At 43.3% G+C, this 24,377-nt stretch overlaps 1 protein-coding gene across 2 annotated transcripts in view; it reads left to right on the top strand.

Annotated features, from left to right (window-relative positions):
* ACE (angiotensin I converting enzyme) overlaps positions 1 to 24,377 on the top strand; it is a 63,541-nt gene that overhangs the window by 32,187 nt on the left and 6,977 nt on the right. For both annotated transcript variants that reach the window (XM_077252668.1, XM_077252669.1), the window contains exons 6-21: positions 3,025 to 3,216; positions 3,661 to 3,758; positions 3,838 to 4,010; positions 7,266 to 7,489; positions 7,699 to 7,843; positions 9,295 to 9,396; positions 9,953 to 10,075; positions 10,161 to 10,372; positions 13,038 to 13,174; positions 14,397 to 14,555; positions 14,867 to 14,951; positions 15,746 to 15,889; positions 16,700 to 16,891; positions 17,076 to 17,173; positions 18,279 to 18,448; positions 22,544 to 22,767. In XM_077252668.1, the coding sequence (XP_077108783.1) occupies positions 3,025 to 3,216; positions 3,661 to 3,758; positions 3,838 to 4,010; positions 7,266 to 7,489; positions 7,699 to 7,843; positions 9,295 to 9,396; positions 9,953 to 10,075; positions 10,161 to 10,372; positions 13,038 to 13,174; positions 14,397 to 14,555; positions 14,867 to 14,951; positions 15,746 to 15,889; positions 16,700 to 16,891; positions 17,076 to 17,173; positions 18,279 to 18,448; positions 22,544 to 22,767 (2,478 nt within the window). The remainder of the gene's footprint in view (positions 1 to 3,024; positions 3,217 to 3,660; positions 3,759 to 3,837; positions 4,011 to 7,265; positions 7,490 to 7,698; positions 7,844 to 9,294; positions 9,397 to 9,952; positions 10,076 to 10,160; positions 10,373 to 13,037; positions 13,175 to 14,396; positions 14,556 to 14,866; positions 14,952 to 15,745; positions 15,890 to 16,699; positions 16,892 to 17,075; positions 17,174 to 18,278; positions 18,449 to 22,543; positions 22,768 to 24,377) is intronic.

Here is a 24,377-nt window from a genome sequence, read left to right as displayed (position 1 = left end):
CAGACACTGTACACCACCACTGTACGTCACAATGCGTCGTTTTGGAGAAACGCATCCTGCAAAGTTGCCCGCAGGATGCGTCTTTTTTTTTCTCCATAGACTTTCATTAGCGATGCATTGCCACACGTCACATCCGTCATGCGACGGATGCATCGTGTTTTGGCAGACCGTCAGCACAAAAGTTCCATGTAACTTTTTTTTGTGCGTCCAGTCTGCCATTTTCGACCACGCATGCGCAGCCAAAACTCCACCCCCCTCCTCCCCGGAACTCACAATGGGCAGCGGATGCGTTGTAATACTGCATCCGCTGTCCACGTTGAGCTACATTAACACAGTCCGTCGGACCGACTTTGCGACGGCCCGTACCGACTGACTAGTGTGAAAGTAGCCTTTCACACACTATTCTAATGTATGAGTTCACGCTCCGCAGTTAAATGATGACACAGGCAATGCAGTTTTGGTCCAAATGTGCAGTTTTATTGCTTTCCTAAAACTCCAAGTGGTTCAAAACTGCCTCATCTGCACACAAATGTGGAACTTCAAATAAACAGTTCATTCAGCGGGCACATATGTCAGTGTGGGGTCATCTGACCAGATTAGGGTACCGTCACACAGTGCCATTTTCATCGCTACGACGGCACGATTCGTGACGTTGCAGCGTCGTATAAGTATCGCTCCAGCGTCGTATACTGCGGTCACACGTTGCAATACACGGCGCTGGAGCGATAATTTCATGACGTATTTGCTATGTAGAAGCCGTTGGTTACTGTGCGCACATCGTATACAACCTGTGTCACACAATGCAATCATGCCGCCACAGCGGGACACTAGACGACAAAAGAAAGTTTCAAACGATCTGCTACGACGTACGATTCTCAGCGGGGATCCGGATCGCAGTAGCGTGTCAGACACAGCGATATCGTAAATGCATCGCTGGAACGTCACGAATCGTGCCGTTGTAGCGATCAAAATTGCACTGTGTGACGGTACCCTTATTAGTCCTTCTCTCAGCTTCCAGCTGAGACTGTCAATACTAAAGGTTTTTTCTTCCTCCCAGATACAGCTCACATTTGCTGGTCACTTACCAGCTCCAACAAGCTCCACACTGGTCAGCATCCCCCAGCAGATTGACCCAAAATGAACACCGGGTCTGGCTCTAGACGCAGCTAGTCAGGTACCTCTAATCACCCCCCTTCAGAGCTAGGATTTAACCCGGTCCTTCCAGGCTTTCCTAAAATGTATTTTATTTGGTTTTCTGTCAATGTATGCCACTCCTGCCCCTTTCCACTTAGACATGTTGGCGACTTTGAGGTGTTTGGTACCCAGACAGCTCAAAAGATGCAACATGCTTATTAAAAGGGTTGGCATATATTTCTCGAGTGATCTTTTGGCTGAACGTCATATTGTTATCTAAGGACAACTCTGTATCGTGCTTCATTGAACTAATTGCAGTTATTTTGAGAAATCATTCACTAGTAACTTGTGTGGGACTTTGACCTAATCCTTTATCAGCCTGTACTTTGTTGCATTCCACAATTTGCAATGAATACTGCAGGGCAATCATGGGCTTGGTTCATATCCAGATATTTGGTCTGTGGAATTGATGACCTAACTTCAGAATTCCCCTTATGGTTATTAATATTGGACATCCTAGCTGTCCTCCAGTGCTTTTTAAAGAGGCTCCCCCGGGAATAGGAAAAAATAATTCACCTTTTTAGGAATTCTAGAATTACACTTCAGCAACCCCCCCCCACCCCCCACCCCCCATTTTTTTTTTTTTTTTTTTTTTTCCTAAGCAAATCATTCATTTTTGTATTTGGGGTGCTGAGGTAAATATATCCACCAGGAGCACATCTTCCTATTCTGCTCATACTCGTGTAATGCAGGTGTGTGTATGCAATGCAGAGGCACAAGGCGGAAACGGTCAGGGATGATTATAGCTCTCTGTGTACAGTGATTTAAAATGACTCTAAACAATGTGTTAGTAGCTAGGCAGATTAACATTCAAACAAAGATACTTAAATGGAAAGGCAAAGGAAGTCAACATCAATGTTCTGTTCATAACGGTTGTATGCCCAGTCATGGGAGCCACCACGTAAGTTGTCACTGCAAATCTGGCCCTAGTGGCGGTCACTGGGTTTTCCTGCTATGCCGTGAGCCTCTGACGTAGTCTGTTAAGCCTGTTGACACGTACCAACAGACCCACGTCCAACCTGGGAGCCTAATCCTAGTACACCCTCAGCATTATAGAGGATAGTTGGAAGTGACCATCGACGGAAGTCTCTTAGGACTTGAATGGAGTGGACTAGGTCTTGGCTCTTGACGGGTGATGTCTGGAGCCTTACTGGCGTGGCACCACTGTAACAGGCCTCAGCGGAAAGTCTATGCCATCAAGGCCATCACCTGACAAGGCCCGAATTCTGCACAGGAGGACTTGGTTCTGCCTGTGATGCTCTGGATCAGGATTTGTTCCTGATCCAGAGTATCGCAGGTAGAATGGAGCCGTCCTGTGAAGAATTTGGGCCTTGTCAGGTGATGGCCTTGATGGCGTAGACTTTCCGCTGAGGCCTGTTGCACTGGTCTCAGCAACATCCCTGGAACGTGTCTGCTCCACTGTATTCTCTGGTGCCATATCTGCATATCTGGTGCAGTTTCTTCCCCCTGCAAATCTTCTGGAACAATTTTGGTTCTGCTTGATTTTGCGTGGCCAGCAGATGGCAGTCTTTATGCATAAATGGCACATCCTGCAACGGCTCTTCAGGGATTTCACTGCCGCTTATTACATTTGCGCATCGGTTGTAGTAACGTTCTCGGACACTTCTATCAGTGTAACAAAATTGTGCACGTAATGCTGACATTAATGATTATAATTATGGCGGAGGTGAAGTAATGTATTCATTTGTCTCCTGAATTTAGGACACCAGCTACATGAATATACAAAAGATGTACACAAAAAAAATATTTTTAGGAATTTAACAGACGGCAAATATAGATCAACATTATTTATTTTCTCTTATTATACAGGATTCAAAGACACAGGGGAATATTGGCGGTCTTGGTATGATTCACCCAATTTTGAGAGTGACCTAGAGGAGTTGTACCAGGAGCTGGAGCCACTGTACCTCAACCTGCATGCCTACGTACGCAGAAAACTGTATGAACGATATGGAGAAAAGTACATTAACCTGAAAGGGCCAATTCCTGCACATTTATTGGGTGAGACTATGCACCATTCCTTACTGACAAAGTTTAGAAACTTTTGCGAAGAGATTGTAAGGGGCTCCTCACACAACAGCCGCATGCTAAAGCTGATCCAGTAATATTATCTGCTAGTGATGAGACAACTTGATCTTCATCCAGTTTTTTATTTTATTTTTTTTCTTAAAATGCCAAAAAAACTTGCTTAGTTTCCTAAACATAGTATTCAAAATTATATTCTAGGTGTCCAAACAGGACACTTAAACATGTTGATCGTGCACCCGTCTCTATAGGTGTTTGGCGTTGTAAACGTTATTGGGACCTACCGCCTCCAATAAGGTAGTGAGCCTCTTCAAATCACCCATACAATGTGCATTTTAAAGGCCACATTTGCAATAAACTTTTAATATGTATTTTTCTATAGCTTGCATATTCATCTTGCTAAATCTCCATATTGTGCAGGGAATATGTGGTCACAGCAGTGGAATAATATCTACAACATGATGATTCCTTTCCCTGACAAAACCAATATAGATGTCACTAGTACCATGGTTGCAAAGGTAAGAACAAATGACTTGGATATACACATTTCATAACTTCTGGACTACTCGACTATTTTGTATTGTTTTTCTCTAATAGGGCTGGAATGCAACATATATGTTTCAAGTTTCTGAGGAATTTTTCACATCGTTGGGTCTCCTTCCGATGCCCCCAGAGTTCTGGAGCAAATCCATGTTGGAGAAGCCAAGTGATGGTCGAGAAGTAGTATGTCATGCTTCTGCATGGGACTTTTACAACAGGAAAGATTTCAGGTGGGTTGCCTAACACCTTTAGGTCAATCCCAATTTTTTTTATTTTTTTACTACACCTGAATCTATTGAGTAGAATAGATGTATTCACGCATCCACACTTAGGGTACTGTCACACAGTGGCACTTTGGTCGCTACGACGGTACGATCCGTGACGTTCCAGCGATATCCATATGATATCGCTGTGTCTGACACGCAGCAGCGATCAGGGACCCTGCTGAGAATCGTACGTCGTAGCAGATCGTTTGGAACTTTATTTCGTCGCTGGATCTCCCGCTGTCGTCGCTGGATCGTTGTGTGTGACAGCGATCCAGCGATGCGTTCGCTTGTAACCAGGGTAAACATCAGGTTACTAAAGCGCAGGGCCGCGCTTAGTAACCCAATGTTTACCGTGGTTACCAGCGTAAAAGTAAAAAAAAACAAACCATACATACTCACATTCCGGTGTCCTTCAGGTCCAGGGCCGGACTGGCCATCGGGCACTTCTGGCAAATGCCAGAAGGGCCGGTGCCAGTAGTGGGCCGCTGCACTGTTCCTCCCCCTCCCCCGCCAGTGCCGCCGCCGCATTTAACTATACCGGCGTCTATGACGCCGGTATAGTTCAATGCAATGATGGAGGAGAGAGCGTCACCTGACGCTCCCTCTCCCATCATTCCCCGCTCTGCCTCTGACACTGCGGGTGCGCGATGACGTCATATCATCGCGCACCTGCTGTGTCCCGGGCAGACTGCAGCCGCCGAGACAGGAGCCAGGAGCAGCGCGCAGCGCGGGCAAAAGGAAAGGTGAGGAGAGTGTGTTTTTTGTTTTTTTTTTTTTAATTGTAACTGGACTGTGGGGCCATTATCGGGGGGGGGGGGGGGTGACGTGATGTGGAGTCTGCTGTATATACCCTTGTGTGGGCTCTGCTATATACACCCCTGTGTGGGCTCTGCTGTATACTGTGTGGGCTCTGCTGTATACTGTGTGGGCTCTGCTGTATACTGTGTGGGCTCTGCTGTATATACCCCTGTGTGGGCTCTGCTGTATATACCCCTGTGTGGGCTCTGCTGTATACTGTGTGGGCTCTGCTGTGTATATACCCCTGTGTGGGCTCTGCTGTATATACCCCTGTGTGGGCTCTGCTATATACACCCCTGTGTGGGCTCTGCTGTATACTGTGTGGGCTCTGCTGTATACTGTGTGGGCTCTGCTGTATACTGTGTGGGCTCTGCTGTATATACCCCTGTGTGGGCTCTGCTGTATACTGTGTGGGCTCTGCTGTATATACCCCTGTGTGGGCTCTGCTGTATACTGTGTGGGCTCTGCTGTGTATATACCCCTGTGTGGGCTCTGCTGTATATACCCCTGTGTGGGCTCTGCTGTATATACCCCTGTGTGGGCTCTGCTGTATATACCCCTGTGTGGGCTCTGCTGTATATACCCCTGTGTGGGCTCTGCTGTATATACCCCTGTGTGGGCTCTGCTGTATACTGTGTGGGCTCTGCTGTATATACCCCTGTGTGGGCTCTGCTGTATATACCCCTGTGTGGGCTCTGCTGTATATACCCCTGTGTGGACTCTGCTGTATATACCCCTGTGTGGGCTGGGCTGTATATACCCCTGTGCGGGCTGTGCTCTATATACTATAGGGGGTATATTATATTCTATGGGGGAGGCCATGTTATATACTATGTGGCTGTGTTATATACTATTGCGGGGGTATATTATATTCTGTAGGGGAGGCTGTGTTATACTATGGGGGGCTGCATTATATATTATGGGGAGGTGGGCTGTATTATATTCTATGGGGGGCTGTATTAGATTTTATGAGGGATGATTGCATCATACTCTGATGGGGCTGCATTATATTCTATGGGGAGGTGGGCTGTATTCTATTCTATTTGGGGCTACATTAAATTCTATTGGGGGGGCTGTATTATATATTCTATGAGGGGTGATTTCATCATACTCTATTGGGGGGGCTGCATTATATTCTATGGGGGGTTACATTATACTCTGTAGGGTGGTGGCTGCATTATACTGTATGTGGGCTGCATTATACTGTATCGAGGACTATGGGGAATACGTTATACTATATGAAGAACTATGGGAAGTGAATTGTACTACATGGATGACTATGGCGGTGCGTTATACTATATGGAGCACTATGAGGAGTGTATTATGCTCTGTGGAGGACTGAGCAGTGTATTTTAATATATGGAGGACTATGGTGCACATTATAATATATGGAGGACTATGGGGTATATTTTACTAAACAAGTAAAATGCTGCATATTCAGATTGTTTTTGCCGGAACAAAAATCATTGTTCTCAGCAGCACATCGCCAGCGTAAACTGTAGATGTGCTGCTGATAACATGATACTGTATGGTGATCTGTTAGTGATCGTTCTGTCCCATCATTCTGTCTCAGACGGTGGAAAGAGGCCGGGAAACAAGCGTTGAACAACTTCAGTATTGTCGATTAAACTCATTTAGCGGCCTGAGATCAGCGCATGTAAGTAAATACAACCGAAATGCTTTTGTGTGATGTGCAATATGTTAGCATTTGGGGCCCCATTTTAAACTTTGCCTAGGGCCCCACTTTGCCTAAAACCGGCCCTGCCTACAAGTGTACAAAGGTATTATACAGTCACCGTGTGACAAGTGGGCCTGTGTAACTTCAAATGCCAGGGCTGAATTTTAGTCCCAGTCCGGCCCTGTTCAGGTCCCTTGCAGTCTGCTTCCCGCTCTGACTGCCGGCCAGAAAGTGAGAGCAGATCACAGCGGCGACGTCACAGCTGTGATCTGCTTTCACTTTACGGCGGCACTCAGTCAGTGCGGGAAGCAGACGGCAAGGGACCTGATGGACACCGGAATGTGAGTATGTACCTTTTTTTTTTTTTTTTTACTTTTACGCTGGTAACCACGGTAAACCTCGGCATCGTTGGTCGCTGGAGAGCTGTCTGTGTGACAGCTCCCCAGCGATCACACAACGACTTTCCAACGATCACGGCCAGGTCGTATCGCTGGTCGTGATCGTTGGAAAGTTGCAGAGTGTGACAGTACCCTTAGTCCTAATCCACATTACTGTCAGCCAAACTAATCTGTCTGTTGGCTTGGCAGACAGGCTAATGTGTATGAGGGGCCTCAACAGATACGTAGGGGTTGATGAGGATCCAGCACGTCAGATTGCCGATCGTTTTAATTATGGTGGGATAAGTCGCCAACAGATCTGTAAATGGAGTAGTTGTAAGGTTTTCACATTTCTGTGCCTTGTAGGATAAAGCAGTGTACCACTGTTACTATGGAGCAGCTGTTCACTGTCCACCATGAAATGGGCCACGTGGAGTATTACTTGCAGTATAAAGACCTTCCAGTCTCTTTGCGCCGTGGTGCAAATCCAGGATTCCACGAGGCCATAGGAGATGTGCTCTCCCTCTCGGTGTCCACCCCAGGCCACCTGCAGAAAATTGGTCTATTGGACAATGTTGTGGAGGATAAAGGTGCGTTATCTTTTTTTTTTTTATATATATATATATATATATATATATACTAGAGATAAGCTGGCCATAGACTTCCCATATTTCTCTGGATGGCTTTCTGTTGGCCTCTTTTATGACCACCTCATCTTCACACTGTGAGCATCCTGTTAAATATACGGTCAATGGATCCATCTTAACATTAGTTTGTTTATCTAATTTTTTTTTTTTAGAAAGTGATATTAATTACCTCTTTAAGATGGCTCTAGAGAAGATTGCTTTCCTGCCATTTGGCTACTTGATTGATCAGTGGAGATGGAACGTATTCAATGGCCGCACTCCTCTAAGTCGATACAACTATGACTGGTGGAATCTAAGGTAAGTTTAAGAGGACCATAAAATGCATAGTATTTGCCATGCATGTAAGTATTGGTTTTTATGGGTTTTAGTGGCCTAATTATAACTACCGGCTCGTGAAGAGACATAACCAGTTGCCTAGTTATACAGTTCTAGGAGGCAGAATAGAGTTCTTTGAAAAGATGCTATAGAATTTCACATTGAGAATACAAGTAGCTACTAAAACAGACATGCCAGGAGAGATGTAAAATCTTCATATGAAAAGAGGACATGTAAACAGGCGTTGTCCCACTAACCTAATGATGAAGGCACATCCGACTCCGTCTTCTGCAACGCTTGCTAAAATGTTGATTTACAGCCATCTGCTGGCCACTATGAGAATTACATGCAGATTCTAGTAATCTATTTCCCCATAAAATAGACCCCTTTTGCTTTTGTGGTTGTTTCTTTCTACTGTGTAAAATTGCATCAATTCTTTTACTCTCCTTTCTGTACACTTTTTTTTTTTTTTTTTTTTAATTTCTAGCAAAAGTATAAATGGTTAAAGAAAAGCTTGTAAACTTCAAAAGGTGACTGTCAAACGTCCTTGTCTCCTCAATGTAACCTAACTTTGGAACAATACCATGAAGTCTGTAGTGATATAGGCAAGACATTTGTAAAGTAAAGGATGTCTGAGGGGGCCAATGCTACCACCTCTAAGGCTAGTTTCACATTTGCGTTTAAAAACGCAGCGTTTGCACACGTTTACATGCGTTTTTTTCACCACTTGCGTTTTAAACGCTGCGTTTTTTAGACGCATGCGTTTTCTCATGCGGTAAAAAAACGCGGAGTTTTGACGCGATTACATGCATTTTTTTCCTGCATTTGCGTTTTTGAAACGCATGCTGAGAACTGTGACAGCTGTCAATCATCAAAATCATCTAGAAAACCCACTATAAATAGAAATAGCTAGGGTTAGGATCCCTAGGGTTAGGGTTAGGATCCCTAGGGTTAGGGTTAGGATCCCTAGGGTTAGGGTTTGGATCCCTTTATCACCTTGATGGTGGGGGCTTATCAGTGTGTATTCCTGTTTTTTTTCCTATTGAAACGCATGCGTTTACATAGACAGCAATACTTTTTTTGCGGCAAAAAAAACACATGGCTTTTTTGCGGCAAAAAAACGCCTCTAGAAATTACTACATGTTGCATTTCTGCAACAAAACGCAAGCATAGAAAAGACGCATGCGTCGTCAAACGCGGCAAAACGCATACAAAAAAAGCATGCATTTTTAATGTTAAATATAGGGGGAAAAAAATGCATGCCTTTTTTTGCGCTAAAATGCAGCGGCAAAAAACGCAAATGTGAAACCAGCCTTACAAGTGCCCTTTATTGAGTTATTAGGAGTTTACATTAAAATAAATTAAAAATGGCCTTTGAAAAGTTGTTCTTTAAATTGAAAGGCAATGGGTTAAAGATTTGATTCTTGTTTCAGAACAAAGTATCAAGGAATCTGTCCACCAGTGCCCCGTGATGATACGGATCAGTTTGATGCTGGAGCAAAATATCATATTCCAGGCAACACCCCCTATATTAGGTGATTTTTAATTTTGACTTTTTACTAACTGTTTTATGAGAAATGTATAAAAAAATAAATAAAATAAAACTAATATTGAAATTGATGGCTAATTATTGTGGGAAGTGTTTCAGGAAAAACTTTTAGTTATTGCAATTGTTTTTGTATGCATGAGTCCAGTGGGCGGTCCTAATCGGTGATTGACAGTCTTCCCTATTCTGTAGTTGCCGAGAACTGCCAATCACCCAATAGGACCACCCACTGGACAAACTCCAGAGTTTTACAATAAACCTAATTTTCTGCTCAGCTTCTTCTCTGTAACCTGCTGTCCACTTTACTACATGTACAACATAACCGGTGTCCCTTAAGGCCCAAGTTAAAGAAAACCTTTCTTCTAGAAACAGCGCCACATCTGTCCATGGGTTCCCAGATATTCCACCTTGGTTCTATGGAAGTGAGCTGCACTATAGCTATATTTTAACAGGATTGCAATGACTTTTTAATCTGTCATAACCCCCTTGAACTTGGTTTATATTCTACTCAGGCTAAATCGCTCGTGTCCGATCTTGTGTTTCAGATACTTTGTAAGCTTTGTGCTGCAATTCCAGTTCCATAAGGCCCTCTGTGGAGCAGCCAAACACACTGCGTCTCTCCATAAATGTGACATTTACAGGTCTGCAGAAGCTGGCAAATTACTCGGGTGAGTCTTAAAAAAATAAATAAAAATAAATAAATAAAATTGGGTAAATGGCATTCTAAAAGATGGTGATCCTTTCTATTACTAGGGATGTCCTCCGTGCTGGTTTGTCTAAGCCTTGGCAGGAGATTCTCAAGGAAATGACTGGCACAGATAAAATGGATGTTGGGCCACTGTTGGAATATTTCCAGCCTGTCACTGAATGGCTAATAGAACAGAACACAAACAACGGAGAGACACTTGGCTGGCCCGATTTTGCATGGACACCCCCTACTCCTGATGGATATCCTGGAGACATTGGTAAGATCAGAAATGGAACGTTAACGTAGAAATCTTTAGGGCTGTCGGTGGACAAACTGACCGCATACATGTGACACTGAGGTAAGGCCAACATGTTTCTGTAAGGATCGCATGAGCCTAGGTGTTCTCTAACTACTTTAGGCACCAGTGACCTTTTTCTTCTGGGGGTGTGGGCAACTTCCTGCTGATGTTTCTTGCTCAGGCCACATATATTCAGATGACACAAGAACCCTAAATCTAAAGCATTAGCTAAGAAGAATTTGGTCAATTTTATAAAAACAAAGTGAACTTCACTGGCAGAAATGGAGAGGGATGTACTGTAGGTAGCAGGTACAAAGCATGTTGTCAACATCTTATGACTGTGTAAAACAAATGGTCACTTGTGGTGGCTCAGCACTTGTTGGCTACATAATTTTAGCAATATAGAATAGAGTATTTAAATCGCTTCAGTCCTTCACTGACCACAGCCAGCTTTCCATGCTGTGACTGTGCCCAGACCTAGCAAGTCCAGTATTTCTTCACAAATGCCCCCAGGTCTGTCTATACAAGATTCCTCTTCAGTCCCACTTTGTTCATGCTGTCTTGGTTACCCACAACTATAGCCCCTCCAGGCCATAAGCACTGAAGCTGAGCTTCCAAAGATGTTCTGGTGGTATTTAAAGTGAACCAGTCAGCAGGATTTTGCTAAGTAATCTACTGGCATTGCTAGGCTGCAGCTGTTCATGTATTTAAAATGATACCTGGGGTGAAGAAATCTGTCTTGTGGTTCTTGTGTAATCGGTGTTAGAAGTTTTCAGCTTATGCTCTGGGGTAGACCTGTAGGCAGTCTTAACTTCCTGCTCTAGGCTAGAGAAACCAAGGAAAGACTTGCCCACAGGCCGTCCTGAAGCATGAGCATATCATTAACTGAAAACTTCTAACACTGATTACACAATGACTACAAAAGTGATTTTCTTCAACAGGGGTATAATTTTGATCTGATAACAGCTGCTGAAATCCTGCTGACAAGCTTGCTTTAAAATCCAGACTGCCATCTCCAATAGTTACATTGATTTTTAGCCGGCTTCTCAAAAATCAAACAAACGTATTATTTTATTTTTTTTTAGCCAAATTTGCGCTACTGATTTTAAAAGTGCCACCATGCTTCAAAAACTATCTCCCTGTCCAGAAAGCCGTACTTTTTTTTTTTTTTCCATCTCCTGAACCTTCTATCTTTTTAACACCACTCTTTTAAAAATCTTCCCCAAAAGAATGGACGTTATGTCTGCAAAGTGGGGACCAACTCCATATGACATCCTATTTTAAACCCGCAGACATTAATAAGTATTTTGACACCTACCATATTACACAGCTCTTTTTCTGTACAGTGTAAGTGTAGCACCCCCACTGTCGCAGGGCCGAGGGGTACCCAGTACCCGGGCCTCTGAGTCTCTGTTCTGGGGTTGTCACGGTGGCTAGACCCGGTCCGTGACCCTGCTGAGGGGCGTACAATGATAGGTGGAGGGAATGGTGATGATGTTGTGGTGGTGCAGTGCAGGTGGCAGTAAATAACGAGGACACCAGGTTGCAGTCTCTTTACCTCTTTACTGAAGGCTTCAGGATCCGGAATACGGTTAACCGGGCTGCGCAAGCCTGGCCGGTCCGATGGCACATCCAGAGCTCCCTTTGCAGGTGGAAATCTGTGCCTACCTTCTAGCGCTTGTGTCTTGTAGTCCTTCCCTGCTGAGCACCACGGGATAGTCCTCACAACTGTTGTGTCTGTTTCTCGTGTTCCCTCACAACTCGATTCTGATGTTCTTCCACGTCCCCCAGATCTTATGGTTAGGACGCACCCGTATGACGGGGAGGCTCGGAGCTCTTCCGGGACTCTAGCGTCGCCCCACTCCTGTTACCCCCCCCCCCCCTGTGTCTTCCTAGGTCAATTGGGTGAGACAGCCCGCCTATAACTGACTGTCCTGCCGTAGGTTTGAAGTTTGGCCTGGAGCTCTATACTTCCTCGGCGTTCCGGACACCGGTTATGCGCCTCAATAGGATGTTGCCTCATCTTACAGCACGACTCCTACTGGTATTCTCCTTGTTGCGTTGATCTCGTTTCTCACTCGGCACAATAAACCTCGCTTCTTGTCCTTTCTTGGGGCACCGCCGCTATATCGTGCAGGCGCGGTCCCGTAACGTTCTCTCTGGTTGCTAGGCCTCTGTCAGGATCCCACCCCTGACGGGGACCCCTCTGAATCTTCCCCTACAACACCCCCTACCACAAGGTGTTGCCTGGTTCCAACCCAGTCAGCTTTCTCTTCTAACTTCCTGCCTAACCCCCAGTTTTACCAGATTGTGAGGAGTGGCCTAATAAATAGAACCCTTAGCTCCCCCTGGAGGCCAGACTGTGAAATGTATTGGTGTCTGTGATACCTGGTCAGATGAACTCCTTCAGTGCCATCAGACGTACCATAGCCCCCCTTAGCGGCGGAGCATCAGTACTGCAACGACCAGGACTCTGGGGCGCTGCATAAGTGTGCTGGGTAACTGGCATCCAAAAAACATGTATGTTGTGATTTTCCTTGCATTCTAAATGTTAAGGCCAACTTAACCCTTCTGACATGTCTGATTTGTTACATTAATTGCTGCTACGTCTGGATGCATATCCTGAGATCTGTTTATTTTTCAGAGAAAAATGCTAATGAGAGGGAAGCGGAAGATTTCCTGAGTGTTTACAACAGTACCGCAGAGGAGGTGTGGAATTCCTACACTGAAGCTTCATGGGCCTATAACACAAACATCACAGACCACAACAACCAAATTATGGTGAGCACTGGGTGTTTAACTGGGGAGGGGGAGCTGGGGGTGTACTCATTGTAGAGTCTGTAAATGTCATATTGGGTAAATTGCTTGAACTGCTTGGCCACTAACTGGGTGGCCTCCTTCAAAATTACTAGATTTTCCCCATGTAATTTAACAGCCTGTACTTGCCACCAGTTCCAGTGTCATCAAGGTTGCTGGAGACATTATGGCACTGGAACCCTGCAACCACTAATGTCGTCTAACATTCTTAGGAATGGAGCGTGAAGCATCTGGAGGAAGTCAGGGCAGCAGTAGGTTTCACTTCCTTCAGAAGAAACCGACAGATCTGAGTGAGGCAGCCACTGACTGCAGGGCTCACATGACATAATGTCATGCGAGCACTAGGAGACCTGACATTGCAGGAACCGCACCCGCATATTCCATTGTGGGTTTTTTGTTTTTGTTTTTTTTCCCATGAGGGACTATAGTAATTGAGAAGGGGTGGTCTGAGTAATTGACCCCCCCCCCGCACATGATTTAGTCACTGCCTTGGCCTCCATGTGTTGAAGGTCTTCAGTAGGCTCCCACAAGTGCTGGATACTGGTCGCTTAAGGCCCATTTCACAACAGTTTTTTGCCGTCGGTCACAATCCGTTGGCTCGATGGATCCGTTGCAGATTGTGAAAAACTGATGCGACTGATCCGTTTTGTTTTTTTTTTGGACAGATCTGACTAGCAGATCTGGCTAATTGGATCGGAGCATGCTCGGTTTAAAAAAAAATACAAACAAACAAAAAAAAAAACGGAATCGGTCACTGGATTCCGTCATCTGACGGATCCGGCGCCATAGGCTTCCATTCTAGCAAAAGACAGATGGTGCCAGATCGTCACTGTCGGTGTGGGTGTTCTGTGTGGGTTTTTTTTTTTTTTTCCCCTGACTGACATGGGTTACTTTGTCTGGCGAACGACAGATGTATTATTGATGGTTGGCCTCATGTTTCAAGTCAATGAGAAAAAAACAGATCCGGCGGCATCAGTCACTGGATCGGTTTTCAAAATTCGACTGATTGCGACCGATAGCAAAAAACAATGTGTGAAAGGGGCCTAAATTCAAACATGTAAGTTTATGGGTTTGAGTAAATTTAAAACTTTGAACTTGTAAAAGAAGGGGGGACAAAAATTCCTCCTATACATTTTTGAAAGCTAAACTAAAGACTTAAGATAAAACTGCTTTTATTCCTTTACAGCTGGAGAAGAACCTAGCAATGTCTAATCATACTTTGCAGTATGGAAGACAGGCACGCAACTTTGATTTCAGTGATTTCACAGACTCTGAGACCCAGAGGTTACTGAGGAAGCTCAGTGATATTGATAAGGCTGCTCTGACAGAAGAGAAGCAGAAAGAGGTGAGTACTGCTCTTGCACGTGATCTGTGGTTTTTATAATAAATGTTTTTGGGGTTTTTTAATGCATTACGGTATATACGAAGACCTTTAAAACTGAAATTGTTTGCTTGAACCTTTTTCTCAAACTTACAATAAATGTTAGCTGAAAAATCCACTTTTCAATCTGTTCCGTCCGATGAGGTTTAGCAAGATTGGACATTTTTAAGTTGGCTGTTGGATCACCCCAATTTGACACTAAGGACTGGTCAACCATATTGTAGTCCTGGACAACTGCTTAAAGTTGGATTGATTTAAACGTTTTGTCATTTCAGTACAACCAAATAGTCTCCGATATGGAAACCATCTATAGCAAGGCAAAAGTATGCAAAGGTGACAAGTGTATGCCCCTTGACCCAGGTGAGGTTGTGTGGTGGTAACTTGCTCTTTATAAGCTACAATGACTGTGAATGCCTCATTCAGAACATGCATGTGAAAATCTGATACAAAACGTACTTTTCTATGGTGTGGCTCTCATGGAGACATGGACAATTATATATATATATATATTTTTTTTTTTTTTATCTCCTCCGTTATGGAGACTAGCATATGAAATATCACTAGATAATCTCCACTATAATGAAGTAGGTATTGGCTACCAAAAGTGAGATGTAGGGTAGGACTTGAGGGAGGAAAGCAGAACTGTCTTTAAATGTCAAACCACACAGTGAAATCTGGCTCTGATCTTCTAGGTGTTTCTCCCTGCCTCAAGTTTGTTGCTTCTTGCCTATGATTGATCAATGTCATACAGGAGGAAGAAAGTGCACTCCCTCAGTGAAGCATCTCCCTCTGGCCAATAATAGAAATTGGCATGACCTTTAGAAGCAAACGTTGTCAGAAATGTAAAAAGCCAAACAACAAATACCTTCAGCTCTGCAGCCACTAATTTATAATGTGGCCAGCTGAACATGCTTAAACTGTTAAAATGGCAACTTTATTTTAGAGGGGTGTGTTAAGATTAACCAAACCTTAAAGGCCTTCTCAATATTAACATATTATTTGAACCCTTGCTACAGCTGTACGTAACGTGACCTACACTTTATGTAATGCTATGGGTACTGTTTTGTAATTGGACAAAGCAATCCTGACTTAAATTAGTAAAACTGTGCCCAACACTTGGCGCTCGTCACTCATGTCCTTTTTGTGTTTATAAGATCTAACTGAAATAATGGCCAAATCAAGGGACTACGATGAACTATTGTTCGCCTGGAAAGGCTGGAGAGATGTTTCTGGAAAACTAATGCGCGGAAAGTACACTAGATATGTGGAACTTGGGAACGAAGCGGCAACACTGAACGGTAAGACTGTCTATAGTGTTACAGATGGATGCCTTAGGAATGTTTACATTTCATGCCCTAAGGAATATGTCTTCAGCTGGGCATATATTGTCCTGTGCCCACATCTGTATCTGTTGGGTCTGGAGGTGGTACTGCTGATTTCAAAAGCATTTTTATTGGCGAATTTCAGTAGTTTGGTTCATCCACCCTTCTCTAAATTGCTTGTCCATAAATGTCATACTACTGTTCTGATCCCATCACTTTGCACAGGGCCTCCATGTGCACTGAAAACATGATTGTATCTCCTATGGACATATTGTTTGAGTGGTTGTGGTGTCCCTTGTATACAATAGCAAGTTTCTTGATTTCTTGAGCTCAGCCATGTCCCCTCTCTGCAGAACTCCTCCTGCTTTTAAAGATGTCAGAACTAATATTAAGGAAGTTATAAAAGGCTTGTGGAGCTACAAGTTGTGCACCAAAAAAAATTTCAGCATTTTAACCAGTGCACTTTATTGTAGCAAACAGACAATGATTTGTAAGCTTCTCAATGTGATTGCCTAAACTTTGACATGAACTAAGTGTGTAAAGTAGTGAGCTTAAGTGGCAAATTGTCTCAGAGGCAGGAAGTCTCACAGAGGTCACAAGTGTCATATAATTTACACAAATTGACAAACCATAAGTGTGTGTGTGACTGCTCTGGAGTTCGAAGATGCCCCTGTTCATGGGACAGTCCTTAATGTACAGACCAAATTTATGCAAGAAGTTTTTCAATCTAAAATACTTTTTTTTTTTTTTTTGTTTGTTTGTTTACTGCCTGATCTCCTCTTCTAGGTCATGCAGACAATGGAGCATACTGGAGATCCTGGTACGAAACCCCAACTTTAGAGAGTGAAGTTGAAAGACTTTATCATGAGCTGCAGCCGCTCTACCATGAACTCCATGCCTACGTCCGTCGTGCACTCTACAAGAAATATGGAGACAAGAAAATTAATCTGAAAGGGCCTATTCCTGCCCACCTACTTGGTGAGATGAAGAATAATTTTTCCATTCATTTGGGGTGCTTGGTTAAAAAACCTGTATGATGTATCAAAATGTCTGTGGGATCTCTAATGGTTCCAGCACTAACCTAGAAAATGTAATTAAAATTCCATGCATACATGTATTTGACAATCACAATGTCATAAATGTAATTGTGTATACTTTACAGGGAACATGTGGGCGCAGTCCTGGTCCAACATATATGATCTTCTTGTCCCATATCCTAATGCCGCACAAGTTGATGCTACCCCTGCAATGATAGCTCAGGTAGGTTATTCAATGGTACAGTACATTTTACTGGAGAATTTACTCTCATGCCAGAAGTCTGAAAGCATTGTAGAGAAGGCTGGTGTGGTGACAAAGGCTTCATCCTCTAACTGCTTAGATGCAAAGATAAATAAAAACTGCAGCAGCTAAGGGGTTAAACTGGCATGATATGAGCTTGATAGACTCCTTATGAGGGTGAGCAATTATGAAGAGGATCGTTGAATTTGTATACAATTGGTAGATGATGGATATTGAATAAGTTTTTGAAATATTCTTAGAAGGATTAATTAGTCAAGCACAAACTGAATTCAGACAGCCAAGAAAAAATGGTTAGAGTATAGACTAGATGTGGGTCTCCTTCCCCAACTCAAGTCTTATAGGCCTATATGAAGATCTTGCGTTCATGTCAGGAGAACCGAAGATGGGCAGTATGTCCCAGTGCATACTTGGACAGACTTTTGGCTAACGAATGCACATGCCTTAAATGCTTTCCACAGTCAGAATGGTCCTTTTTAAAGATGAATAAAATATTAAGTACAATTCAAATCCCTCAATGCATTTTAAAGGTAAAAAAATGAGTAGTTGGGTGGGATTGGAGAGTGACTGATCGGTCAGGACATTTCTTTATTGGGCATTCAAATATCTGAAAATCTAAAGAAATCTGTGTTCAAAATAAATGACGGGGTATTGGTATGAAAAGTTGTGAAATGTAGTATTGCATTTTGTAATCTCCTAACCTATACAGTCATTTACCTTAATTTGAAAAAATATATATTTCATGCATCTACCTAATTAGGAAATTTCTATGGCTACTACACAGCACCCTATGTAGATAGGAAAAGAGGCTCTGGTATCAAGTGTTTCAGAAATCACAGTAATAATCATCCCTTGGATCGATCCCTTTTCGTTGAACCTCCTGGGCTATTCTAATTTTGTATTCCAATTCAATGATGCTTCCTGATGTCAGGACTCGCGCCAAGGAAAGAAGGTCCAGTATGCGGCTATGACTGAACAATGTTAGAACTTCAGAAAAAAGCTTGTACATGACAAAATTGTGACCAAACTGTACAATTAAGGGTTTTTTTTTTTTTTTAATTTATTTAAGAAATGGACCGCTAAAAGGATGTTTGAAGAATCGGATAAATTCTTTAAGTCTCTAGGTCTTATCCCCATGCCAGATGAATTTTGGGAAAAATCCATGATTGAGAAGCCTTCTGACAGAGATGTAGTATGTCATGCATCTGCTTGGGATTTCTACAACCGGAAAGACTTCAGGTATCAACCTCTTAAACTTGTGAATGTATTAGACTTTTTATTTATTTTTTTTATTTTTTTTTTATAAACGTCAATTTTTATTTTCATGACCAAAGGGCTGTACTATATTCCCCAAATCAATTATGTTGGATTATTATTATTTCAAAATTGCTACTTTAAGATATATATATATATATATATATATATATATATATATATATATATATATATATATATATATATATATATATATATATATATATTTATTTATTGGACAGGGGCATTATCTGGGTCCTATATTCATACAAAATAAAAAATAAAATGGAGTGGTCACCTGATTGCCAGATACATCCTGGAATAACTTAGTCGGGTTGTCTTTCTGAAAATCTTTATCCCCTTCTCTTTACTTGCTGTCCCAGAACATGTAACCTGAGGCTGCTGTGATTTAAAGGAAAAACTAAAATGTCGTTATCCATGTCTCTGGTTTTATGGACTGCAAACAACTCGTTGTATTCTGACTCCTGCTGTCTGTTTTCTTGCAATCCATACCCAACCGGACTGCTTACCTATAGAATATGAAAGGTGTTTTGGGGGCTTTTGAGATTGACACCACCTATAGATTGCTGGCCCCCCAACAAATACAATATTGATGGTCTAACACCCTCTTAAATCAAGTGCAGTGGCAGCCAGATGTAAAGCACACAACTGCACTAGCTATGTATTGGCCATTATCAACAGCCATTACATAGGCTTTGCAGTCATCAGTGGCTGAATACAACTGGTCAGTGAGTGCCAGGTGCACCACCAATACCGTATTAATGACATATGCCTAAAAGAACTTTTTAACAAAGTGGAGGACACTGCAAACTTTTTTTTTTTTTTTTTTTTTTCTTAGTCAAACTCTACACTGTGCAGAATTATTAGGCAAGTTGTATTTTTGAGGATTATTATTGATCAACTATTATTAATATTATTCTTAATCAACCCAAAAGACTCTTTTTAAAACAAAACAAAAAAAAACCACTCAACGTCCAAAAATATTAAGCTTTTGATATTTAAGATTTGGCTCTTAGGAGGATATCTGCTTGTGCAGGTAACAATTACTGTGCAGAATTATTAGGCAACTTAATAAAAAAAAATATATATATATTCCCATCTCATTTGTTTATTTCTAAATTTTGTGCAGTGATATTGGTTTACCTGGTGAAAATAAACATTTCTGACATGCAAAAACAAAACCCCAAAAAATTAGTGACCAATATAGCCACCTTTCTTTATGACGACACTCAACAGCCTTCCATCCATAGATTCTGTCAGTTGCTTGATCTGTTTACGATCAACATTGCGTGCAGCAGCCACCACAGCCTCCCAGACACTGTTCCGAGAGGTGTTCTGTTTTCCCTCCCTGTAGATCTCACATTTTATGAGGACCACAGGTTCTCTATGGGGTTCAGATCAAGTGAACAAGGGGGCGATGTCATTATTTTTTCTTCTTTGAGACCTTTACTGGCCAGCCACGCTGTGGAGTAGTTGGAGGCATATGATGGAGCATTGTCCTGCATGAAATTCATGTTTTTCTTGAACGATACTGACTTCTTCCTGTACCACTGCTTGAAGTTGTCTTCCAGAAACTGGCAGTAGGTCTGGGAGTTGAGCTTCACTCCATCCTCAACCCGAAAACGTCCCACAAGTTCATCTTTGATACCAACCCATACCAGTACCCCACCTTCACCTTGCTGGCGTCGGAGTGGAGCTCTCTGCCCTTTACTGATCCAGCCTCTGGCCCATCCATCAGGCCCATCAAGAGTCACTCTCACTTCTAAAGTCCATAAAACCTTTGAAAAGTCAGTCTTAAGATATTTCTTGGCCCAGTCTTGACGTTTTATCTTATGTTTCTTGTTCAAAGGTGGTCGTTTTTCAGCCTTCCTTACCTTGGCCATGTCCCTGAGTATCGCACACCTTGTGCTTTTTGTTACTCCAGTAATGTTGCAGCTCTGAAATATGGCAAAACTGGTGGCAAATGACATCTTGGCAGCTTCATGCTTGATTTTCTTCAATTCATGGGCAGTTATTTTGTGCCTTTTTGCCCAACACGCTTCTTGCAACCCTGTTGGCTATTTGCCATGAAATGCTTGACTGTTCGGTGATCACGCTTCAAAAGTTTGGCAATTTCAAGACTGCAGCATCCCTCTGCAAGACGTCTCACAATTTTGGACTTTTCAGAGCCCATCAAATCTCTCTTCTGACCCATTTTGCCTAAGGAAAGGAAGTTGCCTAATTATATAGGGTTTTAATGTCATTAGACAACACTCCTCCTCATTACAGAGATGCACATCACCTGATTTACTTATTTCGTAGTTGGCTCTCAAGCCTGAACAGCTTTGAGTAGGACAACATGTATAAAAAGTGTCATGTGATCAAAATACAACTTGCCTAATTCTGCACACAGTGTAAAGAAACAAATCAGACGTGCACAAGCCCATAGGCTAATGTGGCACCCCAGGAGTCCGGATGCCACAGTAGCAATGCCTCCCTCACAGGGGGAAATGCCATGCCTGGAAGCAAGAAGAGAACCCCTTAATGGGTAACACTAGCATGCAACACTTTCCTGACTCCAGACCAGAAGGGGAGCTCTAAACCCAGTTTCAGGAGAGCTTCCCTGATGAGTTCTGGTCAGGAGGCAGGGTTAGTCGGCATGTCTGAGCTAGTGAAGGAAGAGGACGCAAGTGAGAAGCTAGGGATGGGAGCTGCGTCTAAGCTCACCCCAGGACTGCGCGCAACAGACCGGAGTCGGTGGTTGTGTGGGAACTGCATGACCAGCAACTGAATCCAGAGAACAGGAGATTGCAGGTCTCCTGGCCACATCTGACACCCGAAGGCACAGCAACAAACTAGAGCCTGGAGCCACCACAAAGGAGTGACAGCAGGAAAAGGCTCAAGCTGCCTGCCATGCGTATAGTGTTCCACTTAAAGGACAGACTGAGAGGGACTTGAAGAGAGCTTAAGGCATCAAGAACCTAAAGAACAGCGCAGTAGGGAGGCTTCCAACCCCACCTGGCTAGGGGGGTTCTGAAATTCTTCCAGGCTGCCTGGATTTCCAATACCACCTGTACCTGTGCTCCAGACTGCACCTACAATCAAAGGTAAAGAAACTACAGTCCCTGTGTCCTCCAATCATTCCTGCACTCCAACTCCCACAACCCCCTCATAGACTGTTCTGGTAGCCGTGGGGAGCAGGACCATCCTAGCTGCATTACCATCGGCCCCAGTGATCCCTTTAAGCAGCATCGGCCATCTATAGCCAAATACCACAGGTGGCATCACGAACAATCCCCTATAAACAGTCTCTCATCCCTTTTTAATTGCGCGCCCAGGGCCACAGACTGGGTCACTGCTGCCGTGACCACCCCCTTAAGAACAGTCTGACCCGGTTCAGAGTCCCCACGGCCCTAGCGGGTGTTGCACTAACATTGGTCTGGGTGCAGTCCCCAGTGCGTATTCAAATACTTCCATCTACATAAGCCCTTGTTGGGATTTTTAGCTTATCAACTCTTTTAAAGGGAGTATAAACAAAACAGCAATTCTGCTGTATTTTTTTTTTTTTTTTTTGCTTGTGGATCTAGTGGTCTGTAATCCACTGTGACACTCAGTATATTGAACCTATGGATTAAGTGGCTGTTATGTAGTAATCAGAATAAATGCTACCACAGCTCTGCTGATTGGCAATGTGATGGCTGATAACTTCTAATTATGCAAAGTATTTTAATCCATATAGAACAAATGCTCATAGATGGCTTAAGGACAGGATTCTTATACATGTTCTGGATAAAACATAAGACTTCCCGCAGTGAAACAAGTGGACAAATGCTTCTTGTGAATAAGTAATTAGAAATAATGGTCTCTCTACCTAATTGGTACAATTGTCATCTTGCACTCCTGGCATTCAAAGAATTGCCAGCAGAGATTCCCAGGAAATCGTAGTCAATTTATATGCAAGAAAGTTAACTAAAGACTCCTACTGTAAAATGAGAATGTTTAAAGGGAAATGTAGTTGAATTGTACAGCAGCCAAATCAATGTAACTTTTTTTTTTTTTTTTTTTTGGTCTTTTATTCAGAATTAAGCAATGTACAGTGGTTAACATGGATGACCTGATCACCGTACACCACGAGATGGGCCATGTTCAGTATTTCCTACAGTACAAGGATCAACCAGTTACTTTTAGAGAAGGTGCAAATCCTGGCTTCCATGAGGCTATTGGTGATGTAATGGCCCTGTCTGTTTCCACACCAAAACATCTTCACTCTATTGGCCTCTTAGAAAAACCTGATGAAAACGAAGGTATGAAACACCAGAGTGTTATATTTTCGTTGTTTGTCTATCGTTTAAATATTCACCTTGGACAATCGTACCTTGAAGCTGTTTTACCTGCATCAGGTCTGATTGTTCTAATTGTAGGCTTTGTTCGAACTCTAAAGAGTTTGTTCATCTTTCTAAACCTGTCCTATATTAAAACCTTGTCCTTTTTTGTACTAATTTTATACTTGTCCCTCACCTGGGACCCTCAGTTTTCAACTGTAATGTGGGGAAACCTAGAACGCCACCAAAGTAGAATGTAGCATTACACATTGTAAAGGGCAATTGATTTAATACAAGATGGATCTATAGCAAGAGACACTTTGTAACTATGCTCCACTTGAGCCAAGAGCTGAGGATCTGAGTCGCCTACCAGGGCAATGGGGATACTCCGTACCAGGTCCGGTCGCTCTTAAAGGGGATGTCAGTGGCTGCGACCCGGTCCGTGGCCCTAGGCGCTCACTTAAAAGGGGAAAGGTCTTTAAAGGGAATTTGGAAATAAAGTCTATTTGACACCCCCTTTTAGTTCTCAGTCAGAGGGGACCGATGCTGCTTAAAGAGGTCCTCTGGGTGATGTTGCTGCAGCAAGATGGTAACGCTTCCCATAGGTGAAGCGGGGTTCCCAGGGTGTTTGGCAAGGATGCTGGGTTGCCGGTAAATAACAGATGAGTTGTAAAGTCTTTACCTGGTTTACTGGTGGTAGCAGTCCAGGGTACCAGGCACAGGTGGTGGTGTGGTCCGGCTGGCCTGGAGGCAATAGTGGTTCCCTCTCCCAGGTGAGGTCCATAAGCCTTGCTACTCACACTAGTATGCGAGGTCCCTGCTGCTTGTAGCTTGCTGGCAAAGTCCTCTCCCTCCTGTCCTGAGACAGGTACCTGTATGGTGGGCAGTGTGAGCTATTTTATATGGTCTCTATCACGACCCGGGCTCTTCAGGTGCTGCTTCGCCTCCAGACATGGTGTGGGCAAATGGCAGAACCGGAGGGCATAGGACTGTATGTTGTGTCCTAGAGTACAACACAGCCTTGGGCTCCCGGTGCCCGATTCCTGTGCTTCTGCTCTGAGGGTGTCTGGTCAGTTCCCCTCTGAACACCTTGCTTTCTCCACTGTGCGCCTTTCCTCAGTTGCTCCACCACTCTCAACCCCTCGGGTTTATGTCCTTCCCTGGAGCTCCAGCTCAGTCCTGGCTGCATGGCTCTGCTCTCTGTTCCAGACTTCCTTCTCTGTCCACTCTCACCAACTAACCTAACTCCTCCACCAGACGAGAACACTTGAAGCTGGGGAAGCTCCCCTGAATCTGGGTCCTGAGCTCCCCCTTCTGGTCTGGATTCAGAATGTGTTGAATGTGGGTGCATTACCTGGTAAAGGGAATCCTCCTTGCCTCCAAGCATGATATCGCCCTCCCCGAAAGGAAGGCAACATCATAGTAACAACCGGTTACCTGGGGTGTTACAGATCCTTTCTATTAACTTAGGAGTTTTATATGCTTCTTTAGAGAATTCTATCAAAAGATCATTAATTCTTTAAGTAAAAAAAAAAAAAACACTTTTGCAAAGTTTTGAGACAAAATAAAAATTGTCAATGTCCCTTTTTTTT

Source organism: Ranitomeya variabilis, chromosome 4 (genome assembly GCF_051348905.1).
Source record: "Ranitomeya variabilis isolate aRanVar5 chromosome 4, aRanVar5.hap1, whole genome shotgun sequence".
Classification (NCBI taxonomy): domain Eukaryota; kingdom Metazoa; phylum Chordata; class Amphibia; order Anura; family Dendrobatidae; genus Ranitomeya; species Ranitomeya variabilis.
The sequence above is the reverse complement of the archived record's forward strand: the minus strand, read 5'-3'. Positions and strand labels throughout refer to the sequence as shown.